The 22,287-nt window shown below is 41.5% G+C and overlaps 1 protein-coding gene across 1 annotated transcript in view; it reads left to right on the top strand.

Moving 5' to 3' along the window:
• The window catches only part of Cemip2 (cell migration inducing hyaluronidase 2), an 87,096-nt gene extending 65,963 nt beyond the window's left edge, over positions 1–21,133 (top strand). Inside the window, exons 19-24 of the mRNA XM_004652983.2 lie at positions 2,713–2,895; positions 5,094–5,313; positions 9,459–9,557; positions 14,997–15,151; positions 18,694–18,797; positions 19,132–21,133. Of these exons, the coding sequence (XP_004653040.1) occupies positions 2,713–2,895; positions 5,094–5,313; positions 9,459–9,557; positions 14,997–15,151; positions 18,694–18,797; positions 19,132–19,328 (958 nt within the window). The 3' untranslated portion in view covers positions 19,329–21,133. The remainder of the gene's footprint in view (positions 1–2,712; positions 2,896–5,093; positions 5,314–9,458; positions 9,558–14,996; positions 15,152–18,693; positions 18,798–19,131) is intronic.
• Positions 21,134–22,287: the final 1,154 nt, after the last annotated feature.

Here is a 22,287-nt window from a genome sequence, read left to right as displayed (position 1 = left end):
AAAGGAAGAACTGTTGTGTTGGCAAGAATGGCAATTTCATGTGCTTTTACTGTCTTGTGGAGAGGCAATAGATGGAAGGAGTTCATATTATTCAAGTTGAGTCCTGTCATTTTCTAACAATGGTTTTTTTGTTTGTTTGCTTATTGTTTTTTTCAGGCAAGGTCTTGCTCTAGCCCAGGCTATGTAGTCACTATACAGTCTCAGGCTGGCCTCAAACTCACAGAGATCTCCTACCTCAGCCTCCCAAATGTTGGGATTAAATGCATGCACCGTCACACCCAGCAGAGTGATAGTGTGAGAGAGAGAGAGATTGAAAGAAAAAGAGAATGAGCCAGGATTTCTAGCCACTGCATATGAACTCCAGATACATGTGCCACTTTGTGCATCTGGCTTTACAAGGGTACCGGGGAATCAAACTGGGTCATTAGGCTTTGAGGGCAAGTGCCTTAACCACTGAGAAATCTCTCTAGCCCAACAAAAGGGTGGTTTTTGTTTTTTTTTTTTTTGCTAGTACTGGGGGCTGAAACCTTGGGCCTCAAACAATGTTAAACAAGAACTCTACCACTGAGCGACATTTGCACCTCAAACAATAGATTTAATATCATTCACAGCTCTCTCCACTGCTTGTCCTAAGTTTAGGCCCTGAACTGGTTCCTGTTTGATCTCCATACCTCTAACACTTCGTCTTCATTGTGTGTACACTCACATGTCTTAAAGACAGTTTGATTTTACCAGCTAGTTGCCCAGAGACAGTGAGAAAAATAAATAGGGAGGATGGGGAAGATATGTGAAAGGGTTATTAGTATTCCAAAAAGTTACATTGCCAGAAGTATGGATTTGAGATGAAATATTACAGTTAAATGATGTATATACTCTGTAAAGTATGATAAAAAGTTCTCATCTAGTACTGAGCAAAGAACATCATTTTAAAAAAAGGATGAACTTAGAGTTTTCAGAAATCCATAAGAGCTTGAAGTCTAGTCATACTTCCCTTAATTATCCAAAAAGTTATAAAAATTACATGAGGCAAGAGGAAGAGATGAGTAATTTTTTTCCTGAATTTAATATAATTATAAGGAGGTGATAGTTCCACTTCTGAAAATAACGTGTTAAAAGTCATAAAATCTGTACTCTTTAAGCTAGTAGAAAGTAGATAAATGCAAAATAAAAGAAGAAAAGATAGAAGTAATCCTAATTAAAGCAAGGCATGCCAACATTCTGTTGCTGTCTCCTTTCTGCCCTCAGGTTTTCCTGAACCATAATTGTTTTTAACAACCCGGTTCCTATTGAGCATTTAGGTTTTCTCCTGCCCTCCCCTTTTCATATTATAAACAGTACCTCATAGAACATCCTTTCTTCTACATATTGTTTATTTATTTATTTAACAGTGAAAGAGGGATGGAGAGAGAGAGAGAGATAATGGGCACACCAGGGCCTCCACCCACTGGAAACAAACTCCAGATGCATGTGCCACCTTGTGCATCTGGCTAACGTGGGTCCTTTGGCTTTGCAGGCAAATGCTTGTAGCAGACAGCTTCAGGTTCACTGAGATGAACTTCCAGACCAGGCACAGTTATGGAGGAAGGGATATTTATTGAAGCCTACAGATCCAGGGGAAGTTTCATAAATGGCAGAAGAAGCTGGCCTGCCTTCACAGGACCAAGCAGACAGAGAAGCACAAGCCTAAAGCCAAAAGCTACAGCACACTTCAGGAACTCCAGCCAGGCACACTTTGCATATCTTTAGATTGAAATCTGAAATCCACCCCCACACCTTAAGATCCACCCAGTGACATTGCCTCCAACCAGGTGGCTACAGATGCAAACTACAAACAGATAAACAACTGAATATATTGGGGGCCATCTGTTCTATTCAAACCAATCAGCCGTCCCTCCAGTCCTCTTCTACATCTTTTGTCTGCTGTCTTTTCCTAATTTTTCTTTAGCAAGATTTCTAAGTGAAGCTTGCATAAACAGTTGAATGGTATATATTGTTTAAAGATTCTTTAAAATGATAAGAGAAAATTTTGGAAATGGAGAGTAGCAATGGTTGTACAGCTTTATAAACATACTTAATGCTACTAACCTATGCAACTAAAATGAGTTAAAATGGTAAAATTTAGGGTGTATCTATTTTGCTATATTTTAAAATGTTATAGAGGAAAATATTGTAATCTTTTTAAAGCCTAGTTTTATATATAAGGACATCAAAGAAAAATTAGTAATTTGGTAAAAGACCTAAAGAGCTTTAAAAATGATATGCTTTTATATTCCCACTTGTACCACTAGGAAATTATCTTATTAATTCTACTAAAGATAAACATATTTATCAACAAACATTCTTTCAAATGATTTTAATAGTATAGACATTTACTATCTGGCTGTTAGTGAATTAATGTCATTATACTCAACTTTTATTACCAGTTTGTAATTTCTAGATATATTTTGTACAGTTTTTAATCACTAAATTAATTTCAAAATCTGTTAACTGAGGTTTTTGTTGTTGTTGGCCATTTTATTGCTGTAAATTACAAATACATTGATAAGAGATTTGGGAACCAGATAAGCATGTTAGTGTGACAAAGTGTTTAGGACTTCATACAGGACAGAAATATAAAGAAGAAAACTTTATGATTAAGAGTCATATATGCTGCCATTCTCAAAGGATATTAGCTCTTGTGTGAGTTAATTTATTTGCTTCTCTCCTTTAAAGGAATGACTGGATTCGCGTTGGCCTCTGCTATCCGTCAAACACAAGCTTTCAGGTGTCCTTCGGCTTTTTGCAGCGGCAGAACGGCTCCTTATCCAAAGCTGCAGACTATGAGCCCGTGGACTCCATGGAGGAGCTGCAGAGGAAGCCATCAGAGAGGAGATTCTATTTTGACTCTAGCACAGGGTAATTCATGGAACGAGGAATGAGGATTAATGCTGTTTTCCTTTAAAGATGAAATTGCTAGTTCGTTAGCCTAGCTCAGAATAGACTGTGATGTGACAGCTGGTTCGCAAAGCAGCTGGTGTGGGTACTTCCCTGCACATCACTATTAGGGGTTTAGAGGAGAGCTGGAATGACTTGTGATTAGAGCTGGCAGTGAGGAGTGAGTGAAGATGTTTGCTGTTTACCTATTAAGGCAATTTAGGAGGAGAAATTATCCTTGCCAGGAATCACCAGCAGGCCCATAAGAATGAAAATAATTTGTCATATAACAATTCTAAAGATAGTTATATATACAGGATATTGTTCATATTTCAGTGAAAGCTCATTTTTCCCCTTTGGACTTATGGCTGTTGCTCAAGGTAGCCTTGAGTTTGTAAACAAAACTGTGTAACTCTGGTGTATTTGCTTCCAACTTTCTCTAGGATGCCTCTTTCTACTTTTAAATTCTAGTCCTGTTCTCCTGGGGTCCTGTTGGCTTTGTCTGCTTTTATCCAGTTACAGTCTCTCAGCCTGTGGGTTATGGTAGGCTTGATCTCCTCTTCTATCCAGCAAGTAGCATGCTCCTCAGACCTCATCTTTAAGCTGATATCCATTGTCTCACTTCTGTTAAAAAAAAAAAAAAAAAAAAAAAACAAACTTATGTGAATAAGATTCATTTCTTGTGTAAACTCACAGTTCACTAAAGCAACTCATTGGAGAGTGAAAGGTTTGAAGGCTGTGGGTTTTATGGTGGCATATTTAATGTGTCTTTGAGGGTAACTGACAGGTCCACTTAGAGTAACCAGGGGCATCCTGAACAAGGTGCCATTGGAGCTAATTCTGAAGGAGGATTTAGGAGGAGGTAGACAAAGGTGGGAGAGGTGTCACAAGCAGAAAGAACAGTGTGCAGGTGCATGGAGGCATGGACAAATGTGGCATGGCATGTTTGGGGAAAAGACAAAAGTTTTGGAGTGGGGGAGTCAGACTGATTGTGGGCAGGTGTTGGGGCTCAGTTGGTTATTGCCTGGTTAGCCTTTGAATACAGAACACCTCATTTCCTCTCCAGGACCCACAGCAGCTAGTGTGATTAGCTTGAAAGTTTTCTAATAATTGCCTCTGGTTTTCAATTTCTAATACATGAAAATAATCTACCTGGACTTTTATTCTGTAGACAATGACACGTAGTTCCAGTTGAGCTTCCACAAAAATAAATGGAACATTAAACCTTGGAAGAGCATTCTGATGACCACCCACAAAGTAGCGATTGGCCTGTGTAAAAAAGATGGGACATATTTTCTGATCTGGCTATTTTCAAGAAACCCTCAGCCTCTGAAGATCTGTTTCATTTTCATTCTATTCATTTTGACTACTTCAATGTTATATGAAAGGGCCTTTGCCCATTCAAGTCTCTGTTTTTCCTTACTTGATCTTGAAACAATGACTGATGTCACCTCTTAATTTTAACTTTGTTTTGATCTCATATTTAAATGTGATTCTTGATATCTGGTAATCAGTCACATTTTATCAAGTCCTTTGAAGCTTTATTTCATTTGGTTTAGAAACACTAGGTTTGTAGATAAATGTTGGAATGTTTCCTAGAACTTATTCTATTCATCTTCTTAGTGACACAATGATTCAGAAGCAGTGAGACTATTTTGTTAGTCTGGTTTTGGCTCAGTTACAGAAGGATGGAACCCCAAGCTTATGTAGTCTTGGGAACTATCACAGGAATTGATTTGACAACCTTGGCCTTCACCAAACAAATTAGAGTTGCTATTTTATTATTCCAGTTTTAAAATGGTTTATAAACATAATTAACAGAATAACTGTTAACTTACTGAATCGTAAACTCCACATAAATATATAGTTTTCCAAGGAGTTTTTGAGCCAAAGCAAATTCCACCCTCTCAAATTACTGATTGAACTAATTTAAACCAGCAACGAACTTTGATTTCTTAAAAGACAACTGAATCAAGGTATTAAAATATTTTTCTAAAGATGTACTGCATTTGACTTAAGACTCTCTGAGGGTAAGAAGGCAAGAGAAACTATTGTATTTTTCCTTTAAGGAAAAGATAATTTATTGGAGAAATATCCATTTGGACAGGAATGAAGTTGAGGGATTTTTGTGTTTGGAGAGGAAATCTAACGTTAAGCGGGTTGGTTTCTGTTTTGCACAGGTTACTGTTTTTATATCTCAAAGCCCAGAGCCACAGGGATGGCCACAGTTACTGTTCATCTCAGGGATGCGAAAGAGTCAGGATTCAGGCCACCACAGACTCCAAAGACACCAGTAACTGCATGGCCAAAGCCTACCCACAGTACTACAGAAAGCCCTCTGCGGCCAAGCGCATGCCGGCCATGCTCACGGGACTCTGTCAAGGCTGCGGCACCCGTCAGGTGAGTGTGGAGAGCGGTGGGGCCGGGAGGATGCTCCAGGTTTCTTGGCAGAGCCCACGTTGTCAGTTTGTAAGCACATGATGGCGTCTCCTAAATTATGGCCCTGTCTAGAATGTGATGCTCAAAAGACATAAAATAGTCCAAATTTATAGGAAAAGTACCTTTCTTCTTAATATATCAGTTATCCTGATAGTGGGTTTTCAGTTTGAAATTAGACATTACTATCTTGGCTATTATTTTTGTTTTTCAGATTTAGGATCTGTTAAAATATTGTCCCTGGATTTATATGTCAGAAAATGATCTAACAGTTCTTGTTTTTTTTATTAGTCTTTTTTAGACAAGGTCTCATGCAGCCCTCGCTGGACTAGGATGACCTTGAACTCCTGATCCTGCTGCATGTACCTCGGAGTGTTGAGATTACAGGGATGGGCCACCACACCCAACAATTCTTCATTTTATTAGCAGTGTGAAATTTCTTTAAAAACATGCAGCTTGTTAAAATTGTTTCCTTTTTAAAGATGTAAAGCCACTATTTTGAAATGCGTACTTTCATGCTTATTTGTAACTGAAAGTACAGGAAACATGCTTCTCTTCATATATTCTTGTTCAAATATTTAATTTATTTGTTAGAGAGAGAGAGAGGGAAGGAGGGAGGGAGGGAGATGGATAGAGAGAAAAAATGGGTACCAGGACCTCAAGCTACATGCACCAGCTTGTGTATCTGGCTTTATGTGGGTACTGGGGAATTGAACCTGGGTCCTTTGGCTTTATTGGCAAGTGCTGCAACCTCTAAGCCATCTCTCTAGCCTAGATTCTTGATTATCTGTGTGTCAAAGGGATAAACAGATGAGGTGCCAAAGGAAGTCAGACCACTTCCAAATGAAAAAGAAATACAGAGCCAATAAAGACCTAATTCATATTAAATCTTTCAATAAAAGGTTCTCAAAGTGTGATTCTGCAGTAGCTGTGAGGAAAGTTCTTGAGCCTCCCATGCCCTGGTGGGGCGCTCTGGTGCTGGCATCCAGGCATGTGCTTTGGCAGGTGGCAGGGGACTGATGTTGTTCACATCTGAGTGCCACTGGGGAGCTTTTCAAAATGCAAGAATTTCCACAAAAATGCAGACTAATGGTGAATATAGAGAAGACTCCTAAGTCTTTCTTTTCTTCTCTATTCATTCTCAGTGATTTGGGAAAAATGTTTTTTTCTTCCTCTGTATAAGTTCTTTACTTTGCTTTCTCTTATGTTTTGCTGTTTCTTAACCAGTGTCAACAATAAAATTCAGGGAGAAAATGATAGATTTATGCTTCTTGTCAGGACATTCTCATTAGAATAAGTTTTCTTTTATTCTCTTTGTTTGCTTTTTAAATTTTTTTTTTTGAAATAGGGTTTCACTCTAGCCCAGGCTGACCTGGAATTCACTATGTAGTCTCAGGTAGGCCTTGAACTCTGCCTTCCCCGTGCTGGGATTAAAGGTGTGCACCACCATGCCTGGCTTTTTCTTTTTCTTATTTTCTCTTTTTTAATTTCTTCAGAGTCTAGAAGTGCTAACATTATACAATGAACTCTGAGTTCTTCATATGAGAGAGAAGATGTGTATTTGTCTTTCTTTTTTCCTGTTATCTTTTCTAGTTCCAGTCTCAAGGCACCATATCTGGCTTGGTTTTGTTTTTGTTACTGTTGTTTTTCTTTCTGGTGGTGTACTGTGATTTTAATATTTTTTATTTATTCATTTTAGAGAAAAAGAATGGGCTCACCAGAGCAGATACAGGAGCCACCTTGTGCCTCTGGCTTAAAGCGTGGGTACCAGGAAATTAAACCTGGGTTCTTAGGCTTTGCAGGCAAGCTCTTTAACTGCTGAGCCATCTCTCCAACCATTGTGTTGTGTTTTAATGGCAGCTCACTATCACAGTCTCTTAGTCTGTTATATTCTATTCTTTCTTTCTTTCTCTTTTCCTCTCTCTTCCTTTCTTCTTCCCTCCCTCTGTTCATTCCTCCTTTCTAGGCAGGATCTCATCCTATCCCAGGTTGACCTAGAACTTAGCATTGTAGCCCATGATCTTCCTACTTCTGCTTCTGCCTCCCATGGGCTGGGATTAGAGACATGAGCCACCATACCTAGTTGTCTCTCATATTCCTTAGCTGTCTATATTCTCTCCTGCAAGTAAAACCAAGCACTAGGCAACAAAGCAAGAATGAATATATATACATATTATATATTCATATGGCATATATGAATATATATATACAATATGAATATAATATATATATATATACATATACATACATATACACACACATATACACATACACACACACAGATATGATCCCTGACTTAGATGTGTTTGTTCAATGTTCTGGATGGGACTCCAGGTCTTACACATGCTAAATACATACTCTACCATTGAGCTACACCCTAGCCACCCCAGCTACTATTTTCACTGTTAAAAGTGACATTTTGAGGTAATATATGTGGGAAACTAAATTCCCTAACCTAATGCTCAAGCTGGATTTGTTTAGAAAGTCCTTCATTGCTTATGAGAATTTATATACCTTTAGCTTTTTAAAAAAAATTTAGTCTTTCCCAGAAATATGATCAAAACTCATTAAAAAAAATGTATTGATGGAAAGCTTTGTGGTACATGCCTGTAATGTACCAACACTGAAGGCTGAGGCCAGGCCTGGGTTATAATAGGGAGAACATATTTGAAAGAAAGAAAGAAAGAGAGAGAGAGAGGGAAGGAAGAAAGGAAGGAAGGAAAGGGGAAAGGAAGAAGAGAGAGAAAGAAGTAGAGAGGGAAGAAAAGAAGGAAGGAGAAGAGAGGAGGAAGATAGGAAGGAAGAGAGAGGGAAGGAAAAGAAAAGAAAACAACCCCATAGTCACTACAGTTGCTAAGTATTTGAAGTGTTTGGGAGCATCACTTTACTTGGAAATTCAAGAGGAATTTGTGCTTTGAATCTCAAAATCAAATTATAAATATATTAGAAATAACTATAATATAGTTGACTAATATTTGATAATGTAATTTATATAAAAGAGTAGAAATAATTAGAAAAATCATGCAGGCTTTCTTAAATTTTTATTTATTTATTTGAGAGAGAGAGATGTAGATGGGCATGCCAGGGCCCCCAGCCATTGCAAACAAACTCCAGGTGCATGTGCCACCTTGTGCATCTGACCCACGTGGGTCCTGGGGAATTGAACCTAGGCCCTTTGGCTTTGCAGGCAAGCACCTTGACCACTAAGCCATCTACCCAGCCCTGGTGTGATGTTTTGCCTCCAAACCTAAGACTTCAAAGAAATGTCCAACTTCAGAATGGTCTTGGTATAGCAATGGCCATTCTTGTGTGAAGTTGTTGGCTGTGACTTATAAGGACAAACACTTAAGTGTTCCTTTGCTTGGGAGTTAAAGTTCTTTTGAATGGGAAGTCTGAGATGCTTGGGAGACTGAGTCATGTGGAGGAGTGTCTGGGAAAGGGCAGGGAATTCTTGGGGAAGGAGAGGCCAAGGCAGAAGGCAAGAAAGGAGGTAAAGTGCTTGTGGAGAAGAGGTGCCACTCTCTCGAAAGGGGTAGAGCAGAGGGAAACGGCCTTGTGCATAATGTCTGGCTCTATTTATGAAGCACTTTGCATGTCACCCCATACCGGACACTAGAAGCTTGCAAACAGTATAGCCCTTCTTATAGACATTCTTTCCTCAGTCCTTGATCCACTAAACCCAATTAAGGACAGTTGATCTGAGAAGGATCTTTTGCAAAGCTGTGCCTGGTACTGCATGAAATGTTTACAAAGATTTGAGCTTAAAGAACATTTACTTGGTTGCTGACTGACGTGATTGTTTGGTGTGGTGAAATCAAACCCTGGGCTTCCTGCATGCTGAACGTAATCCACCATTAAACTAACCCCCAACCGTTTTGATTTTATTAGAAAGATTACACTTATTTGAAACTGAGTGAAACTGCGATTGTTCCAGATAGTGAGAAACATATACTTCCTGTGTTAAATACATCAAGAGACAGAGGTCCAGGTCATGAACAACATGTAGAGAGTTCAGATAAAGAAAACCACCCACTGGCCAGGCAGTATAATTGCATTTATTATGGGAGGAGTATACAGTTGTCTTAAACATGGACCTTGTTCCTGTCCAGGTGGTGTTCAGTAGTGACCCTCACAAGAACTACCTCCCTGTGCACTTCCGGTCACCTGGTAAAGCAGAAACTCAGCGTGGAGAACCTTCTGTTATTTCTGTAAGTACTGTTTGGTATTATAGTGCCCTCCTCATCCCCACACTCACCAGCACGTACTTTTTTTTTCTCTCTCTCTTTCCCATGCTTTGGATGGAACCTAGGGCCTCGCACTTGCTAAGTACATACATATGCTCTGGGCTGCCGTAACCAAATGCCATAGACCTGGTATCTTAGGTATCCTATAAGCAATCGCCCATAAGCAAGGCAGTGTGTGAGTGACGTTTCAGGAGGGCCTGCTTCCCGGTGTCCTATTGTGGGGAGGAGTCCACACATCTCTTTGGGCTTTATTCTCATGCCTCCAAAGGCACATTAGGAATAGGATTTCATCGCAGGAATTTGAAGGGACACATAGCCACCCAATAGCATCACTTCTCAGCCTTTTGTAGGGTCAAGGGAGCCCAAAGCAGGCCTGCCTACCGCTATGGTTTCTTGCCCAGATCTTTGATGTTGCTTTGATCTTGTGGCATAAATTGTTTCTGGAAATAGACACTATTTTTGTATCATATTTTATTATGGGTGGCAAGAATAAAATTATTTATATGTGTGTGTGTGTGTGTGTGTGTGTGTGTGTATATATATATCCTAAATATGCTTGTTTGAAAGTTATTTATTTTTATTAAATTCTTAATTTTTTAAAGTCAGTTGTTGGCTGACCACTTTAAGGCTAATGTTAAAATTTGCTGGCAGCACTTTTCACTCAGGAAGAAGCGTTGCTCTTGACTCCTTTCCTTTGTCCTTACGGCCCTGCTCCTGCCACCTCCCCCAGACCCTGCATGCTGCGGCCAGGCTGTGCTCTACCACTGAGCTAATTCCTCAACACTCACATGTTATTTTTAGAAGCAGAAAAGCATCTGTAGTTAGAAAATAATTCCCACGTTCAAGTCAGCTTGTCACTGAGTGAGACCCTTCCCCAACGAATGACAGAAGAGAAAACAAATGCATTACAAATCAGGAAGCAACAAATGACAAGCCCAAAGTATTGCTTATTTAAGGATGGCAAATCCGACCATCCATCAGATTTAACATATAATTTACCCTGACATGGAAGGTGCAATTAGCACTTTTGATGCAAGCCTATATACCAGGCTTATTTGGCAGGTACTGACCTGGTGTAAACCCTGTTACCTTTTGGGATGGCTTTGGTCTCAATTATGCTGTGCAGCAGCTTGGGTCCCAATGTGCTGTGCTGTGAGCTCAGGTAGGCTGGCTGGGTCACTGGGTCACTGCTCTGACTGCCTGTGCTGGGTGCAGTGTAGGTGAGCTCCCTTCCCCAGGTCTCTGGTGCTTGCTGCTGCTTGTGTGGTGGTGGAGGAGGGGAGGCTGTGGATGGGGGCTGTAGTGCTCCCAGCGGTCTTTGCGATCCTCTTCCTCACAAGCTGCTCTGCTGGTCCCTGCCAGCCTCCCTTCCATGTTTCTTGAGTTTGAGAGGAGGCAGGTGTGAGTGGAAAGTCTCACCAGGCTCTTCCTGTGGCTCAAGCTGAGCCTGGCGGCTGTGGCCACGCAAACCTGGTGCTGCCGCTGCTGGAGCCACTTCTGCCTGCTTCTGTGGACTCTAGATGGTCTGGGTCTCTCCTACTTCCTACTGGTTGATAATTTATGATACACCTTCCCTTTTTAGGAGAGTGTATTTTGCTAGGTTTTTAAAAATTATTTTAGTTTTTTATTTTTCTCCCCTAGGCTGTTTTGGCGTGTTTCCTATGCTGCCATTTTACCTGCAAGTCCCTGTTTGGGACTTAAAATGAGCTCTCAAGTTGTATAACAAGTGAGAAATTGTGAATTTTAACTTTCTATTGACAGCTTCCATTAACATAAACAATATACTATGATCATAGTCCCCTCCCAAATCCCCCCTCCATTGAATCATCTTTTATTTATTTACGTTTTGATTGATTATGTATGGCTCTATCAGGTGCAGGTCATATTCCCATCAGATTATATTCTTATATCCTCTCTCTCCTGCCTATAATCCACTGGGGGCCCTCCTCAGTGGGGTCATAGGTATTCTGTGGTGGGGGTGGGAGGGACAACACCACAGGATACTCCTTCTTATCCTTTCTTCTACAATGTTCCTTGGGTTTTGGCAAGTGTATTATAAGACTTCCTTAGTGGTAAGCTCTCTGCCTTCTCTGAATTTCTGCTTTGAGGGGTTTTGAGTGTCCTCAGTGTCTATCCTCATCTCCCTGGAACTGGTTTTCAGGTTAGCAGTGAGAGCAGCTCATGCTTAGATCATCATGCCCTCTGTAATGTCTTGTGAGCCCTGGCAGATTTGATGGAGGTGAGTTGTCTTGTGCTAGGCAGCCAGCTGTCTTTTCTTCTCATATTGATGAATCTTGGTTTCCCTGGTTTTCACTGCTTTCTATAAAACAAAACCGATTCTCCAATCAAGTGAGAGCAGCATGGATAGAAGAAGACAGGCCTAGTCATTTCTTTTGCCTTTTATTTTAAGACACCTTATCTCCTTTTTTAAAAAAAATATTTTTCATTTTTATTTATTTATTTGAGAGTGACAGACAGAAAGAAGCAGATAAAGAGAATGGGCGTGCCAGGACCTCCAGCCACTGCAAATGAACTCCTGATGCATGCGCCCCCTTGTACATCTGGCTAACCTGGGTCCTGGGGAATCGAGCCTCCAATCAGGGTCCTTAGGCTTCACAGGCAAGCACTTAACCGCTAAGCCATCTCAACAGCCCAACCTTATCTTTTTTTAAAATAACTTCTTTTTAAAATTTTTTATTTATTTATTTGAGAGCGACAGACACAGAGAGAAAGACAGATAGAGGGAGAGAGAGAGAATGGGTGCGCCAGGGTTTCCAGCCTCTGCAAACGAACTCCAGACGCGTGCGCCCCCTTGTGCATCTGGCTAACGTGGGACCTGGGGAACCGAGCCTCGAACCGGGGTCCTTAGGCTTCACAGGCAAGCACTTAACTGCTAAGCCATTTCTCCAGCCCAGATTACATGTTTTTTAGAGTTCAGTGTGGGTGGTCATTTGGGGTGGGAGGGGGAAGAGACTGAGTGATTGGCTTTGAGACTGCCTTAGGAACAGGAGAGTCCACAAGGCATGGGTACAGGCTGCTCAGCAGGGAAGCCACCTGTGGTCTTTACACTGGCTGCATATGTTCTAAGGTACATTGCTCAGAAGATGAAATTTATTGCAGGTTGTTTTTTTTTTTTTTCGAGGTAGGGTCTCACTGTGGTCCAGGCTGACCTGGAATTAACTCTGTAGTCTCAGGGTGGCCTTGAATTCATGGTGATCCTCCTACCTCTGCCTCCAAGTGCTGGGATTAAAGGCGTGCGCCACCATGCCCGGCTAACCGCAGGTTTTAAAGATGAAGTGAAGTTTAAAAATTAAATTTCGTATTCTTGTTTGTGTCTTAGAAAGTTTCCTTTTGCAAATGAAATTGTAAGGTGGTGAATAAGGAAATTTATGAGGTCTATTGTTCGAGTTTAAGGATGAAAAAAGATTGCTAAGATGGTTAAACTTGAGGTTAGAAACACTGTGGCCCTAAGTGAGCAGTCTGTTATTGTGACCATTTGGGTTTGAGCTGTGTGTACAAAGACAGGCACCTTCTCTGTAGCTTGGTTTATCAATTGCTTGAAATTTCCTCAGTCTGAAGGCAGATTTCAGGTTGCAGGCCTTTCTTCCCTTTTCCCTTCCCGTGTCTCTTCCATTTCTCCATATTTCCATCCAACCTCAGTACCTTGTCGGCTAACTCTTAGTAGAGGTACCACTTTGCCATCTTGATGTCTGGGGAGAGCTGTATTTGGAGCACAAGTGGTAAAGCAACCAGTCAGTTATCATATTCCAAAGCTGACCTCTGATGGGGGTTTCTGCAGGTCACATGCAGAAGGGGGTGTGTGGGACACAGCGAACCTGATCCCTGATGTACAGGCCTGTGGCCCTAGTGACCAGCATGGAAGTGCCAGGTTGAGTAGGGCAGAGTGAGCAGCTCCGCGGAGTGGGGTGTCTGGCCTTGCACAGAGCTGCTCCCTGGGTCAGCCGAGAGCAGACAAAGCAACGCCTACTGGCAGAGTCCAGAATAGGGCTTCTTAAACCTTGTCTACCTGCAGTGCCCCTTTGTGTAAGGAATTTTCACATGGCCCTGGATGAAACACCTACATAAATCAAACATTTGCTGGTAATAAATCTTAAATAATTCTTTTCAAAACAAGGATTTGGTATCCTATAATGTCACTGTTTATCAAAGTGCAGGCAGCTATGAATACTGAGAAGGATGTGTTATTGTTACATAAGGAATTAAATTCTGGCTGAATAATTGATACTGCAGGATATAGAACAAACGTCTTCAGTGTCTTTCAAAGTTGATTGATGTTTTGATTTTATAATTGTTAATGTTGACAATGTCTCTTCACATAAATACGTGGTTCAAAATACTGAAAATACATGTAGGTCCATTTCAGAAACTAATAGAAAGTCCATTCTAATCCTAAAATTCACTTAATGATTTTTTTAAGTGAAACGTAAGCCAGCAACTTAATAGCAAAAAAAGCGGTTTTTAAAACTGAACATTCTAACACAATGCAATCTAAAGATTTACCAATTTCATGCATGCTGAAGAATGAGGGTAGGAAAATATTTTTTAAATCTTTGTTTTCCGTGATTAAACCACTGTGTTTCTGTAAGAGCAGAAATCTCTGTAAATGCACTACAGTTTGTAGAATGCAGCAGTCTCTACTGTGAGCCACGCTGCTTCAGGAAGTGTTGGTTGGCATGTGTGGAGTGCCCACCCACCCAGTGTGCGTGGTGTGCGTTCAGAACCAAGCTTGCAGTGCAGTTGTAGGTCAGCCCGGGAGAGTGCTACCCAAACACCCCAGATTCATTATGTGTTGATCTTTACATTAAGCTTTAGTGGTTGTACTTTCAGAAACTGTTACATTTTTTGTGAGCCACAGTTGAAGACGTTGATCAATGATAGCAGTCACTGTTTCAGATACAGCAGACAAAGAGTGTGGGGAGCATACAGTATGAATCCTGGAAATGTCATCTGAGTCCTGGGTTTAGGTGTGGTCGTTTGAACTAGGTGGCCCTTATAACTCAAGTGCTCTGAATGTTAGGCCCCAAGCCTGTGGCACTTTGGGAATTGGAGCCTCTTGGAGAAGGTGTGTTGTGGGAAGTGGCTTATGGGTGTTACAGCCAGCTTCCTTGACAGTGTCTGCACATTCTTATGCTGCGGTCGTCACCTGTTGTGGCAAAGGTGCCATCTAGCCTCTGCTAATGTCATCCTTTCCCCGCCATCATGGAGCTTCCCTCTGGAGACTGTCCCCCAAAACAAACCCTTTCTTCCCACAAGTTGTTTTTGGTTGGGTGCTTTCTGCCAGCAGTGTGAAGGTAATTACAATGGAAGGGCTGGAAAGTTGAATTATCTTAGGGGCATTCCTGAAACGGAGGTGACAGCAGAAGTTATTTTTTGTATTCTCAGGTCAACGGGACCAACTTTACCTTCCAAAGTGCAGGCGCCCTTCTTCTCATTTTGGATGCGTGCAGTGTTCCCTTCCGGTTGACAGAAAAACGGGTTTTCCCTCTCGCCGATATCAGTCGCATGGAAGAGTACTTAAAAGCCAGCGTCCCTCCAAGGTAGGTCAGGCTTCCTCAGCATGAGGGAAAAGTCACCTTCAAATGTGGAGTCCTTCACACAGATAACTCGGGGCTGCCTGTGAGCTCTGGCGTCTCCCTGATCGTTGACTCCGTGAGCCCTGGGAGAGGCATTCCTTCCTGTCCCACCTCAGACTGTTATCACGCAGGCCTGGGAGCTTATCATTGACAAGCTGATACTGACTGAGGGCAGTTAGGAGATTTTGCAAATGACAGGACAGGGCCAGACGGACCCGGCTTGGCAGTTAAGGTTCTTGCCTGCCAAGACAAAGGACCAAGGTTCAATTCCCCAGGACCCATGTAAGCCAGATGCACAAGGTGGCACATGTGTCTGAAGTTTGTTTGCAGCGACTGGAAGCTCTGGTATGCCCATTATCTTTCTCTCTCTCTCCCCCTTTCTCAAATAAATAAAAATAAAATGTATTTTAAAAAATGACAGGACAGCTCTTTGGAAGAGAAAAGGTCTGGGACATGACTTTGCCATTTTTAAGCATTATGTTGCTCTACTTTGTACCCAGCTTTCTCAGAAAGCTTGTAACTGCTTTGAAGAATAATCTGGCTCTTGTGCCTCTGTAACCATCTGCCCCTCTCCCAACACTGATGAACTCTCACACAGTACTGTACAATGACTGTTATTCAGGCCACTTAAAAAAGGACTGGAAAAGAGAAAACTGATGCTTAAGTAGTTGAGTGTCAGCTTTCTCAAGAGCACTAGTGTGGTTGTTCTTGGTTCATCTAAGGAAAGAAGTGCAAGATAGAAACGATTTTTTCTCCCTAGGTTGTTCAGATCTTTTCTGGGGGCAAGGAGATGTGTTCAAGGTCCTCACTGCTCCTTAGCCCTGGGAAGATGCTAAGTGCAGCCACTGAGGGATGAACAGCTTTCCAAGGAGTAAGGCTTGCCCACCTTTCCACTCTGTTGATCTGACGACTCACATTCTTCATAGCTTAAAGAACCAAGTCCTAGTAAAGTCTTTGGATTACGTTGGTGCAATATCCTGTGTGTATGGTAATCCTTCAGCATCCACAGAGATTGTTCTCAGGACCTGCTGCAGATGCACAAATCCCTCATGTAAAATGTTAGAATATTTGCATAAAACCAACACAATCCTCCCCTTTACTTTAAATCATCTCTAGATTATGTACAAGTAACCGTGCTGTGTATTGTTTAGGGAACAATGATAAAAAGTCTGTCCATGTACAGCTGCAGTGTTTTCCCAAATAATTTTGAGTCGTGCTTGATTGAATTTGCATTCTCCTTGGGGGGAACCCATGGATAAGTAACACTGGCTATAGTTCTGTCTTATTAATTGAGGACAGGTTTAGGAGAATCTATCCTGATGTGTCATATTCTTTAAGGATTCAAAGATTTGTTTTCTCCTTAATGTTAAATGCACATGTACTCACTTTCCCCAACACAATTCAGGATATAATCTCACCTTAGACATTTAGGAGACAAATAGTTCTGTAAGATGCCCTAGAGGTAAGGATTTGATTTTTTTTTTTATTTATTTGCAAGCAGAGAGAGAATGAGAATGGGTGTGTCTGGGCCTATTGTGGCTGCAAACAAACTCCAGACACATGTGCCACTTTGTGCATCTGGCTTTATGTGGTTACTGGGATATCAATACCAGGCTTTCAGACTGCAAGTAATTGCCTTTAATCGCTAAGCCATGTCCCCAGTCCAGGACTGAAGATTTAAAACCAACTCATTAAGAAGGTAGTTCTAGAAAGATGAAATAAGAAAGGCTTTTGAGACTGGTGATCCTATTTTTTTTTTAATTTTTTTTCTGTTTTATTTATTTATTTGAGAGTGACAGACACAGAGAGAATGAGGCTGATAGAGAGAGAGAGAGAGAATGGGCGCGCCAGGGCCTCCAGCCACTGCAAACGAACTCCAGACGCATGCGCCCCCTTGTGCATCTGGCTAACGTGGGTTCTGGAGAATCGAGCCTCGAACCGGGGTCCTTAGGCTTCACAGGCAAGCGCTTAACCGCTGAGCCATCTCTCCAGCCCCCTATTTTTTTTTTTTTTAATCTGGCTGCTGGTTCTACAAGCATGTTTGGTCATAAATGCTGGATGTGCCAGACCCTAGGAGTGCTGTGCTCATATATTACATTTTAGCAAAGTGTTGAGAAGTTCTGGGGCAGCTGGCAGTAACTTTTTGAGGTTCACTTGTTAATGATCTCACAGGACTGGTCTGAGTGGTTCCAACCTATTGAAGGACAGGTGTGTAGGGTTAATGTTTCCAGTACCTTGCAGTGATTATGAAGTGAGCGACCACTGCTTTAGCAAGATGACCAAAAAGAGCCCACACCAAAACCTAGTCTTAAGCAGAGTCAAGGTTCATGTTAAAAAAAAAAAAAAAAAGTACCTACATTGCACATGGATCTGCAGTTAGAGTTTAATTAAAGGAGAGGTGTTTTCCTTATGGATGTAAAATTAACCATATAAAAATGTCTATACTCAAGTTAAATGAAATAAATACATTTTCATAAATGTTACTTTTCTATTGTACTTGGCAGTTAATACTGCCCTTTACCTGGAAGGGTAATGTGGGAGAGGAATAAACTTTTTGTTTTGAGGCAGGGTCTCGCTCTATCCGAGGCTGACCTGGAATTTACTATGTAGTCTCAGGGTAGCCTCGAACTCATGGCGATCCTCCTACCTCTGCCTCTGAGTGCTGGAATTAAAGGCATGTGCCACCACACCCAGCAGGAGTAAACTTTTTAAACAAGTTATAGTAGTACCATACACTTGTTTTATTACATCCTAAAATAAACTTCTGTAGCCATAGTGACTATGCCAGAGAGAACCAAGAACCCACAAACAGTTCTGTTTTATATTGATTACTATGATAAAGGTAGTGATACTCCCGTGCACACGCCTTTAATCCCAGTACTTGGGAAGCAGACGTAGGAGGATCACTGTGAGCGTGAGGCCACTCTGAGGCTACATAGTGAATTCCAGATCAGCCTGGGCTAGAGTGAGACCCTACCTTGACAAACAAACAAAAAAGAGTAGTGATAAGAAAAAAAAAACCCTTTCAAAATATGAAGAATCATGTGCATTTTATTTTGCATTTTGTTTGTTCATCATATTTACTTTTTTTTGGTCTGTGCTGGGTATCAAACCTAGGGCCTCTCTCATTCTAGGCAAGCATTGTACCACAGAATATACCCTACCCCTTAGTTTTATTTTTTTAGGATTGTGTTTATCCATATGCTTCGTAAATAGGTAATAATACATAGATGAATAGAACATCTGAGAGAAAAGAATATCCTCTTCCCATGGACAGTAGATTATTCCAGTGAAGAGCTGAATCCACCATCTACTTGCCCTCAGTGACCTTTCAGTTTCTCTGCGCTTTTACCCTCTAAGCCTAACTTGGGGAGTCCCACCTGTGGTCTGGAGCAAAAGCAACTGGTCTCTTTCCCTCTGTGAGTTCTACTCTTGCCTAGTATGTCTATCCTGCCCTCAGTAGGTACGTGCTGAGTGACTAATACTGAGTCTTACTTTCTTCATAGGTCAATTGTTCTGTTGAGCACAAGGGGAGAAATCAAACAATTCAATATTTCAGATTCATTAATATCTCTGGGATTGGCCAAACCAGCTCACCTATATAACAAAGGTTTGTATTTACACCATTCTATGAGGTTCTTATGAGGCCAGCAGCATGTGCATTTTCATGGTGGAACCTATCTGCTGGACCATTTTCATGTGCTTGTTTATAGTGGGTATCATGAAGATAAGTTCTACATAAGGGACTGAGTTAGAGGAAGTGTGCTGGGATATAGATCGTCCTTTAGGTGGTGAGAGTTCAGTTGCTGATGTAAGGAAGTGGAGAGGTTTTACCATGTATATATATATATAAAACTGTCTGTGTTGCTCAATTCTGTCTCACCTTCATTGTCATGCTGGAATCAGTAGCTGTACAGGTGATGTTTTTGTTTTTTGTTTTCTAGGGAGTACCATATTTTTGGGATTCAGCGGAAACTTTAAACCATCGTGGACTCAGCTGTTTACCAGCCCTGCTGAGCAGGGCCTCGGAGTGCTGGAACAGTTCGTACCTTTGCAGCTGGAAGACTATGGCTGTCCCAGGGCTGGCAGTGTCTACAGAAGAGACCTCGAACTGTTAAAGCAGGCTTCAAAAGCGCTTTAGAGACTTCCTGTAACCTAAGTGCTGGGGAAAAAAAAAATGTGAACTAACTTATTTAATTTATGACATTTGAAGATGACACTGTTAACCCAATGGAACAACTTTCCTGTTTGATACAAAGAGGGCAGAAAAGAAAGAATTCAGAGAGATTGCTTTGAGTACCTTCTCTACAGAATGTTTAAAAAAAACTGCGTCTTTGTAAAGCTAATGCATTCAGAAAACAGTACTCTGGTTCCCAGTCTTGCACCCTGAGAATCGGCAATGCTTGTCATTGGTGCTCTGCTCGTTGCATAGTGGGGTGCAGTAGGGTGGGGGCTTCCAAAAATCCACTTGAGCTGTTAAGAGAACCACATGCTGTAGCACCTCCGATACTTGAATTCTGACACTCAGTCGTGTCAAGTGGCACAAGTGACAGGCGACCGGGGAGTTCAGCGAAGCCTGAGGCCCATTTCTGGACAGTGTTTGAGGGTTTTATGTGATGCTGAGTGACAGTTTTAAGTAGCAACTCAGGCCCAGCTCAGGCCCCTTTTTTGCCTAGACATGTGCTATTTTTACTCATTTGTATATTGATGATTTTTGAGGGTTCACCTTTCAAAAAGGAAGTATATTGGAAAAGGGGGCTTTTAAAATTTTCTTTAATTTGTCAATCTTTGGGCAAAACAAACAAACAAAAAATCCTACACTCTGCTCTGAAGTTTGTGGGACCATTTTTGCAGCTTTAATCCTTGGTCTGTCTTAACTGTATATTTGTATTTAAAATGAAGAGATATCTGAATATTTACTTAAAATTGTTTTTTTTTTTTTTTTTTTTTAGGAAACAGGTGATTTTTCTGAACTGTAAACTTGTGTCATTTTAACTTGCACAAAGGAAGTCTGTTCTTGGTATTGCTCTTGTATGTGTCCTTGGTATTACTCTTGTATGTGGGTTTCTTAGTTTTGGTGTGTGAAATTTCATTTTAAGAAAAGATTCCCTGCTTACCATTTTAACAGAGGAAATAATCTTAGAGAGTTTAACGACACGCCAGATGATTGTGCACAAGAAGGGAAAGGAGAGCCTCTTAGGTCCAGAATTAGGGAGAGGGGTGAGACATGAGCCTCATTAGATAGCCTGAAAGTTGTACAGATACGCAGGTAGGCACCATATGCGATGCCCAGTTCCCTTGCCACTGGGGTGACACGCCTGTGGTGAGGACTGATGTGGCAAAGGAGATTGCCCCTACGGCCTGGGCTGGTGCTACACCGAAAGGAGAGACACGTTGCGACGCCATTTGTTTTCATAACCCCACAAAGCACAAACCTGGGAGCAGGAACGACCAAGTGTGTGCAGGCTGACGCTTGCCATGAGTACGAATTCAGTTTCCTCTGTGAAGGGCTCAGGCCAACCAATGCCTGTGTGTCTGTGTCCAGGAGGAAGGCTAGAGCCGCTGTGTGACTTCTGTTACTTTACACAATATGCTACCTCAAAGTGCCAGGACAAACCATCCCAACTAATTGCTCACACTGAGGACACATGTCTTAATCACACTTGGTTATTATTTTTTGGGTGTGTGTGTGTGTGTGTTTTGTATAGTGATTAAAGAAATCTTACCTATTAAATATGTTATTGGATCATGGTTCCTGATGGTGATTAAAGTGAAGTGTGTGGGTTCTGTCTGTGTGTTATGAATTAAATATCTCTGATGTGTTTTTAGAGTTCTTTATTTGGAGAGGATGTGTAAGTTCCAAGGCACTCAGTTTTTTTTGTTTTTTGTTTTTTGATTTATATACTACAAGGGCTTAAGTTAAATAAATAAAAATGTGTGCATGTATTTTGCATATGTGAACATCTGTAATTGTTTACACCTTAGATTCCAGCTATAGAGAAAGTTACTGGCATAGATAAGGAAGGGCCATCCGCCAAGGATATGTTGTAACACTCACAGAGGCTCCTGGGCAGAGGAACCCAACCTTAGCTTGGAATAGCTTGGGGAGCTTTAATGAAGAGGCCTGGGTTCCACTTGCTTACCTTAGATTTGAATTAATTGGCCTTAGGTGCAGCCTGAGCATTGGAATTTTTTAAAAGCCCCTTGGATGACTCTAGCACGGGGCAGGATTTGGAAGCACTGCTATACTAGCAACCCAACTTTTCAGCTCCAGTCTGCAGTATATTAGAGCACAATTGCATTTATCTGTTATTTGATATTCCTTCTTGATCACAGATCTCTCAATCCTACCCTAAACAATATTTCACTGGTCACCATATGTGTTTGGTGTGCATGCATGTGTTGTAAGGATGTTCATATGTGAGTGTGTGCATATGGAGGCCAGAGGTCGATGTCTGGTGACTTCCTTTGTCTCTGTCCGTGTATTCTGTGAGAGGGTATTCTGGCCATAGCTCACCACTTTGGCTAGACGAGCTCAGCCCATGAGCCCTGTGAGGTACACACTATCACAACTGGCCTTTTGTTTTTTTGAGGTCAGGTTTCACTCTAGCTCAGGCTGACCTGGAATTCACTCCGTATTTTCTGGGTGGCCTCAAACTCATGGTGACCCTCTTACCTCTGCCTCCCAAGTGCTGGGATTAAAGGCGTGAGCCTCCACACCCGGCTCCACACTGGCTTTTTATGTAGATACTGGGCAGCTGAACACACGTCCTTCTATATGTGCAGCAAGTACTTTGCCTCCCTGAACCATTTCCCAGCTTTCTACTTTCTTGAAAGAATGTTCTAACATTCAGCTTTCAGTCTTTAATTTTCTGATTGTTAATTGGTTAAATGGCTATATGCGAGGCAAGGGGGAGCTTGCACTCTGTTCTCTTTGTACTAAGAAATTCCATGTCAAGGTAACTTAGAACTTTGTAAACATTTTCTATCCAGTGAAGTACTTGGCTCTGTTACAGTAGTGGCTCTGAGCAAATCAGTTGGCTGATGAGAATCACAGTGGCTCTCAGGTGCTGACAGACTGGTGCTCAGTATCTTTGCTG

The sequence above is a fragment of the Jaculus jaculus genome, chromosome 1 (assembly GCF_020740685.1).
Source record: "Jaculus jaculus isolate mJacJac1 chromosome 1, mJacJac1.mat.Y.cur, whole genome shotgun sequence".
In the NCBI taxonomy this organism is placed as follows: Eukaryota; Metazoa; Chordata; class Mammalia; order Rodentia; family Dipodidae; genus Jaculus; species Jaculus jaculus.
This window is presented reverse-complemented; position numbering and strand designations above follow the sequence as displayed.